The sequence below is a fragment of the Trifolium pratense genome, linkage group LG1 (genome assembly GCF_020283565.1).
Source record: "Trifolium pratense cultivar HEN17-A07 linkage group LG1, ARS_RC_1.1, whole genome shotgun sequence".
NCBI lineage: Eukaryota > Viridiplantae > Streptophyta > Magnoliopsida > Fabales > Fabaceae > Trifolium > Trifolium pratense.
The window spans coordinates 44,354,627-44,364,062 of record NC_060059.1 but is presented as its reverse complement, the minus strand read 5'-3'; the positions used below and the strand labels follow the sequence as shown (position 1 = coordinate 44,364,062).

Genomic DNA, 9,436 nt, shown 5'->3' with positions numbered 1-9,436 from the left:
CTTAGAATTTTTGTATTTTATTTTTTATTATTACATATTACACCTAATTAGACTCATGTGGTGCATGGGTCAAAGTTCTAGTTATATATGTACTAAACAATCTGTCGACCATGCATGCGCTTCGGTTCGATTTGGACTTTTTAAAAAAAACATCCGATCTAATCCAATTGAACATGGTTATACTGGATCAAATCATTTGATTGACATCAATGACTTAATTATAATTATATATATTTGTATTATGCAAAATAATAAATTACAAGTCAAATAACATTAACATTTGAATTCAAACTAAATGGTACATAAGTCAAATCCTTAACAAATGGATCAAACCTTCCCTTACAAATCACATTTGAAGCTGTTTAACTTCAAAGGTGGATTATTTTTTATTGCCTTTGTTGGCTGATCAAGTAACATATATCTATGTGAACAACTTAATTTTAACATAAAAAAGTAATAGCATATATCTAATGCAAATTAAGTACGCAATTTTTAAAATTAAAAAGACTTGTCGCTATGTCAATGCCAAATAGACATAAACTATTATATATAATAATAGCTAGCTTAGCTTATTCTATATCTATTTGACATTGACATAGCGACAATCCTTTCTAATTTCACCTTGATCATCTCCAATAAGAGGATTATTCTCAGACAACAAAAGAACAGCCCTTGAGAATTGTTCATTGAAGTAACCATTATCCTCTGCCATTTTTTGTACATAAGGTGCTGTTATTGGATCAGTGGCTAGTTCTTCATCAATAGTGAGAAGACCCTTGTGTTGCAAAATGTTCTTGTAGTAGTTGTTGTCAATTATCATAGGTGTTTTTAGATCATTCCTCACATATTGGACAGCTTTTGGATCTGGATATGGTGTTGGACACCTACGTTTTAGGTATGCAGCATGTGTTGGGTTTAGTGTTGGGTCCACTGTAGGGTATAGTCTGTGGACCAAATTCATGCAGTGTACTCTTCCCACTGAGTGTGCTCCTGATTTAATCAAAGTCACCAACAAAATATTCAATTATTAATTATAATTATTTCAACTTTTCTTGTACTTGTCTTGGTTTCTGCCTACATTTGGCATCCTTCCATTTATTCTTAAGTGAGTCATTTGTGTAAGAAAGTGTCATAATAGTACTAGAATATATCAAAATTGTAAATGAATCTTTAGGTGTTCTAAAATTAGATATTGGACTCCTAACTCAATTCTACAAAATCGATTTATAAGTGGATGATTGTTTCTACTTTATAAATATATATATTCAGATCATCTCACAACAAATGTATGACTTTTTAACACACCTCATCACGCCCAGCATTGTTGGGCTTAATATGCAGATATAAATGGTGGATGGTCCGATCAATAATAACAGGTGGTCAAGCGGATTGTGGAGAAGATTCTTATAACAAAAATTAAAGCAATTAGTGAAGGAGAATGTTTTGTACCTAAAAGAGCAACAGTGGCTTCAGCGTCAACGCCAATGGCTTGAAAACGAGAGAGCACTAAGGATATGGAGTCATTATGGTTTGGAATGAATTCTTCCACCACCGTTGAATAGCTTTCTTTGCTATCCTTTCTTCCTGTTTTCATTTCAATGTTTGGACCTCCCAACTAAATATATACAAAACACATCAACATCACACATAATATTATAATATAAACCAACTAATTAAATATTGTCTAACTGGTTCGTGGTTCAATTAGTTAATCCGATCGAAGACATACCATAGTAATGCCGTCTCTAGCAGAAAGTGCAACAATGTCAGCACATGACACTGTCAAAGGACATTCTTTCTCAACAGCAGCTTTGATGGTATTCACATACTTGAAATTTCTCATCCCAAAACTTCTCCCGGATGTCTGCTCCGATACTACACCGCGCACCGTCGATAAAAGAAGGGATGCATCGCATGACTACATCGAAACCAACATATATATTTAGCATTACTTATTAATCTGAAAAGATATATAATTAACTATGCTGGCAATTAGTATATATATATATTTATACTCACCTTGACTAAACAATCATGGAAGAGATTTCTAACCCATGAAATGGATGTGTCTCCATGCTGGTGATATAGTTCAGCGACTTGTTGCTTGATGATCTCTTCTGCTTTTGGGCAGCTGTTGGAGTAGTAATTCACTTGTAGCTGGCTTTTCCCTGTGCATAATAATGGATGACATTAATAATTAGAGAAGAAATGATACAATATCCACACACACATAAACAAGTATAATTCGAAATGGTTAGGAATTCAAAATGAATCCACAATAGATTTAGATTTTGGATCCGGATTTACCGCGGTCAATTATTGACGCAGTTTCATCCGTAGTCAATCATGACCATTGATTTAAAATATAGTTTTATAAAACAAAACAATCTCAACCGCCGATTAGATATCAGACCGTTGATATCAAATTACAGCACCCTATTGTAACTACATGATATCTGCATTCACGTAGTAGTCAATGTGAATTATCAAATTATTAAGTTTTGACTTTGTAATTTTGATTATTTGATTTATCAAAGTCAAAAAATGAATTCTCTTATACGAATTTTCAATAATAAGAACTATACGAATTTTCAATAATAAGAACTATGTATCTGTCTTTAGGATTTGGATTCCTTAAAATCATATGTTCCTACATTTTTAAAAAACTTTAGGATATTTTTGTCTTTTCAAGATACATAAATGCACTTACACATACCATATTTCCTTTTTTTTACTAAACTTTTGCCTAAATGTAAAGGTAGAGAATCTAAATCTCCTCTTAACCTACTTTACATTTAATTGAAAATATAATATAATTTGTACATTCAAATGAGATAATTAGGGCCTACAAAAATATAAAGATATACCCTTAGAATCAAATACATAATTTTGTTGATCAAAATTTCTCTTATATTTAAAATTAGAGAGACTCAAAAATTGCGTATAAGTTTTTCACTTGTTAATGCATAACTATATCATATGTATGTATATAAATATTGTCACATGTCTTAAATATTGGTAACTAAAATAAGAAAAGAAACAAAATCAATAAGTACTAGATGCTATGTACCCAAATTAAAATGTAGGAGAATGAATAGAAAGAGGAAAGAATAATTAGAACAAGACTTGTTAGCCATATCTTGTGAATTTTGATATGGAGTAAGAGGGAATTTAGAAGCTTTATATAGAAATGTTTTGGAGTGCACTACTAAATTAATTAGCTTAATTGTGCCATTTGGGAAGAGTAAAACAAAAGCCTAATTTGGGCGGCACAATCTCTCCACTACGCAACTTTGTTTGACATTCTTCACCTCACGCTTGTGGCCCCACACACAAGTTACAATTGCATTGCTTCAACTAGCTACCTAGTGCTTATATTGTGGATTAATTGTGGATAGAAGAACATGTTACCGCACTACATTAATTCACTAATGTGAACTGTGAAATAAGTTATGGTGCTATTGTTTAATTTTTGAGAACTAATTAAACAATAGAATATATGGGTCAAAATCAGCTTAGTACTTATAAGTAGTAGAACCGTTTTATTTCGTTACGTGGGAGAGCCGTACTATAGTCATTTGTGAATTTAGCTTAGTTGGTAGGGACATCGCATTTTATATGTAGAGATCGAGATTGGTTTCAACTTCGGATAGGTGAAATTTCTAGTCACTAGATTACCTGAAATGTAGAAATGCACTAGTGCCGACTCAAAAATTAGTCAATATAGTAATAATTAAAGTAATTAAGTTATGCCCCGTAAGTATTGTTTAACCCATAACTATATGAGAGATATTATTAGAGATGTTGTATTCGAATTTTGGATTTACCACTTCTTCATACTTAAAAGTATGAGTCTATAAATAATGATTGCTCTAATCTATACCTACTCCCTCCTTCCCAGATAAAATATCAAATTTGAGTCATGTGTGATTTTAACAAAATGATTAGTTTGGTTATTTTAAGGTAACCACTTAATTATATTTTGTTTCCAAAATTTATCTTTTTCAAAAATTGTTTATCTATTCTCATAATATTATATACAAATTCTAACCCAAAAAAAATTAGATACAAATTTAATTTAATTTAATTTTTTCTCTGTTTCATTTATTTTGTCATGCTAACATACGTATCTAAACATATTGTTGAAATGCTGCATTAAATAATACAACAAAATAAAGAGAATGTTAAAATATGATCTAGGGTACAGTATATTTCAAGGAATTAAATTAAATATAGAAATATATGTCTTAAAATTAAAGTCATGCATTTAATTTTTTAATGTCAAAATATTTTTTTAAAAATGTCGAAATATTTTTACTTTTTTTGAATAAATAAAAGATATTCATTCATTCAAATTGAGAAGAGTACATCGATGCAATACATTTTAAAATTGCTAAAACAAAAAGGATGAATCTGCGAACAAACTAATAACATCTGTGTTGATAGCATAAAACGACATATTGCATAAGCTTATGGCCTACATATTTGACTACATTGAAGTGTCTGGAATATTCAAGCCTCCGGATCTGTAGCGTTGATGACACAAAAGTCATTGATTGGATCTGCACTAAATCAAACTTAATCCTTCAATCCGAAACAAATGAACACCACAGCACCAAAACGGGCAACAATACTCCGCACTAAGACGGGACAACAATACTCCGCACTAAGACATAAAAATCAAAACAAACAACGTGATGAAATCACAAAAACAAACGAAAAAATATTAAATATATGTGGAAATCCCACTTATTTTAATTAAAATAGAAAGAAAAACAATTTGGAGGGGTGATTTTAGGCCTAAATTGACCATAAATCATCCATCTCCCATAAGAAAAGAAAAAGTAGTGACGGCTAGAGTTAGAAAAGGAGAAGGAGAAAATTAGTCTGTGCAAGTCAAAATGTTGTTTCTCTCCGTGCATGTCAAAATATTGTTTCTCTCGGTGCAAAATTCCTATTTTTTTAATTGTAATAAAAAAGTTAATATTTTTGAATTCTTTAACATATACCCTAAAATTAAAAAATGTATTAGCCAGACCCAAAAATTAAGTTTTCAAAAAGTGAATGCGTAAGTTTTAAGGAAACGATATTTTACCGCATGCGATGCACGGGTATTACACGGTTGAATATTGTGGATTTTGTGGTAGCAACACATTTTTTATTTGATTGAATAATACATATATAAACTTACATAATATATCCAATATACTTATTGAACAAATAATAGCAAAAGGGAAACCAATTATGAATATACAAACAATTAATAGACAAACATGATATGGAGAAAAATCAACAGCTTAAATCCATATTATACTTTTCAAAGAGTATTATCAACAACAATGAGATGATGAATAGAGAAGAGATGAAGTTAAAATAAATACAAAACAAACACAACTTGAGTTTTTCTAAGACAACTTGAAAATGCACGAAAAAGAAATAAAATGGAATAAGCTATCTATGAATTCAAACAAAATGTTAAATAGGTTAATTGTTCTTCAAAAGGAATAGTCTCATTTATGACATAATATTAAATAAATTTAATTTCTCAAAGTATCATAAGAGAAGTAATAATCTATAAAAAAATTAACTAAACATCAAGTGATTCATTTGATTCACAACTTATTATGTTCTTCCAATTTATCCCTGAAAATTCTTCTTTTTTTCATCTTAACATTCTTCATAACTCATTGTCCATTCCAAAACTGTTGAAGTGACCCTCCATCTATCATGTCATAAAATAGTGAAATTGAAAGAAAAAAATTAATCTCATTTGATGTTAGACAACTTATAAGACACTTAGAAATAATGTACTCAGTAACCTGTAGCGGTTACCTCCCTTTTTTGCACCAGTAGAAGTTGTCCACTCCTTACACTTAGCTAAAACGCTCCAAAAGTTCTGCAATAAAAGACAGTCTCCAATGCAAAAACTTTGTTTTTTAAAACAAAGCATCTAAGTTGAAATCAACAAATACATCGAAAACCACATATTTATCAAAAAGAAGAAATAACTCAAAATTACAAATTAACCACTAAATAGAATACATATCCGATCTAAGACTTGAGAATTTTTCCCAATGCAATGTTAGAATTATGGTGTGAGTAATCCAACACTAAATCCACGAATTTATAGAACGTCAATTGAACTATATTATATATATCAATTAAAAATTCAAAAAAAAAAAGGAGTGGAAAATTTAAAAAGAATATCTCTCAGCTATCCAATGTTTCCTGCAAATGCAAAACTTCGAGAAGTTAACAATGGTTGAATAATGAGAACTATATCCAAACTTGAATCTCCAATAGTAGGGACAACATCAATCTAATTGAAGTCTAAACAAATTAAGAAAACAATTTGTATCCTATAAGTCAAATAAATTAGAATCCTTTTAAACATTGAAATTAGTAACAAATAAAGAAAAATGTCAAAAAGATAAAGCAACATACATCCCAAAAGCAAAGAAACCGTTGAGCAAAAGCGGCAAGATATGCATGGATGACAGCGAGATAAATGGGGAGGACCGGTACCACACATACGATCATATGATATAATAGGTATACTTACTTCATCAAGATGAAATTCAACATAATAAATTTGATATTTGATCCGACAATAATTAACGTACTTCTCCAAGTCAGTTATTGGATTTGAATCCAATGGTGCTATGTGTTTAATAACAACAACAACAACAACAACAACAAATCATCAATAAATATAAAACAGGGCGAGAATGATTAGTTAGAACATATAAAAGAGAGATGAAAGAAATAAAAATATTTTAAACAACGTAGCACAAATTGAGTTTCTCTATTTTGATGATCTATTTGGCAATGAAAACAAAAAACACGTGAAACTTGGGTGTGGTTATGGTGCATAAGCCCAAACTTATGCACCATGCATAAACTTGCTTCTTACACCCATCATATTTGCTTTCTACACCAAAAGTCAACCAAAGGTCAGCCCAAGCCCAAAATTAGGCATCCATTACTCGCGCGCCCCCCATATACTACCCCATTACTTGCGCCCCCCTTTTGCTTAGCGCACCCCCCAATTTTTTTTTCCTTTTTCTCCTCTATTTCTTGTGAGCCCCCCAATTTTTTTTCCTCCCCTAAATTTCTAGCGCGCCCCCAATTTTTTTCCCTCCTCCAAACTTCTAGCGCACCCCCCCCAAATTTCTAGCGTGCCCCCCGTTTCCAATTAAATAATAACTTTTGTTCCTTTGAAGTATATATTATAAAAATCCATTTTTAATTAATTTTCGTCATACACCCCCTCGAAGCCCAACATAATAACGAATGGTTCATGTATATATAAAGCATACTTGTCAAACATACAATTTAATTTTAAGTTTTATCAATCATAATCACAATATAAATAAAATTTCATACATTAATTACATATATATATATATATATATCGATTTTTCTTTACAATAAAAAAATGATCGAATCCAATATCTCATTATACTATCCAAATTTTTTTCAACTAAACTAACCCTAATTGCTTTATATGATTTTTTGTTTTATGTAGCATGGTTTTGTAAAATGGTTATGTGATGTTTTACTTAATAACAATGGTTTCAATGTATAACATCTTGGCACTAATGCCCATATGAAACCATTTAACTAAAATAATGGTTTCAATGTATAACGCTATGAAACCATTTAACTAGACTAATGGTTTCAGTGTATAACATCTTGAAACCAAATAACAAGACTAATGGTTTCAGTGTATAACGCTATGAAACCATTTAACTAGAATAATGGTTTCAGTGTATAACAGTATGAAACCATTTAACTAGACAAATGGTTTTAGTGTATAACATCTTGAAACCAATTAAAAGGACTAATGGTTTCAATGTATAACATCTTGACACTAATGCTCATATAAAATCATTTAACTATAATAATGGTTTCAGTGTATAACAGTATCAAACCATTTAACTAGACAAATGGTTTCAGTGTATAACATCTTGAAACCAATTAACAAGACTAATGGTTTCAGTGTATAACATCTTGACACTAATGCTCATATAAAACCATTTAACTATAATAATGGTTTCGGTGTATAACGCCATGAAACCATTTAACTAGACTAATGGTTTCAGTGTATAACGGTATGAAACCATTTTTGCTGTGGAATGGTTTCAAAGAGTTGTTCTCCAAAAACATATTTAACCCTTAATAAAAATTGTGAAATAAATTTAAATTTTTAAGACGATATAAAACCGAAGAGAGTGAGGTATCCCCAACCGTTCCAAATAATTCAAAATACCCTAAATAAAATTTTGAGAAAATTTTATTAATATCTTATATTTATAAAAGCATATTTACCTCATTTAATTAACTAAAAATAGTTCCAGGTCTCAGAAAAATACCAAACTGGTCCCAAAATTCTCAGAAAATTATTTACTATTTTTATGTAAAAAAAAAAAATATTTGGAGTCTCCTTGGCACCGCACGCGCCCCCACGCGCCGCCAGCAAGAGTGGGCGTGGACGCGTGTCACTGTTCATCATCTTCCTCACCCATTTTCTGCAGAAACGGGTCACGACGACCCGGTTCGTCGACCCGGTTCGTTCTCCCTCAATAATCAACGAAACTCGACGTTCTTTATACCGTTTTGATCGTCGTTCAATTTTATGAATGTTTCCGGTATTAATTTTCGAAATCGGTGATCGAATCGCATGTAAAATGTGGCCGAAATTGAGCAAGCAAAAATATAAAGTTCTTTAGTTATGATTATTACATGTGTAATAATCATCTGATGGCTGTGAATGACTTATGCACCATACATAAGAAAAGGCTTATGCATATTAACTATTGCCGTGAAACTTCATCTATATATTGATGTGTTTTTAATCAATGATTTTTATTTAATAAAAAAATGAATATGTATAAAACGAAAAAAAAAACATCGGGTTTTGTATAAAAAAGGTTAAAAAAACGCAGTAATATATTTAATTTTGTAGATAGAAAAAAAAATTGTTTTTGTTTTTAAAAAGAAAAATAAAACGTATTAAGTTTAAAAAGTGTGCATTTAAATGATGTTGATTACTTGTTGGTTACAAAATTATTTCATCACAATTGATATGGTTTAGTGGTAAGTCTATAAATAAATATAACTAAAAGGTCATGGGTTCGAATGCTGGCGAGCGATTACTTCAATGTGTGTCTGTGATCCAATGTTTCAATATATACCCACCAGAATTATTTGGTGTCCATAAATTTATATCAAGAATTATATACGCATGATTAGAAATTGAGTCTGTCTTTGTACCCAAAACAAAAAAGAAATCGAAATCGAGTCTCTCATGGACTTTTTGCAAATAGGTTGGTGATGGCTAAATCAAAGAATGGATAATTGAATAATTTGTCGAGGAAGATTAAAAATAAATACTATAGACTACAATGAATATTATATTATTTGACAAGGTTTT

General features: G+C 30.6%; 1 protein-coding gene across 1 annotated transcript; it reads right to left on the bottom strand.

Annotated features, from left to right (window-relative positions):
- Window positions 1–214: 214 nt before the first annotated feature.
- LOC123922844 (peroxidase 21) lies at window positions 215–3,150 on the bottom strand. Its single transcript, XM_045975522.1, has 5 exons — window positions 3,071–3,150; window positions 2,020–2,168; window positions 1,730–1,918; window positions 1,450–1,615; window positions 215–990 (listed from the first exon to the last, which is right to left on the bottom strand). Exons 1-5 carry the CDS (start codon window positions 3,135–3,137, stop codon window positions 581–583), a joined length of 981 nt encoding a protein of 326 aa, XP_045831478.1. The 5' UTR covers window positions 3,138–3,150; the 3' UTR covers window positions 215–580.
- Between the last annotated feature and the right edge of the window lie 6,286 nt (window positions 3,151–9,436).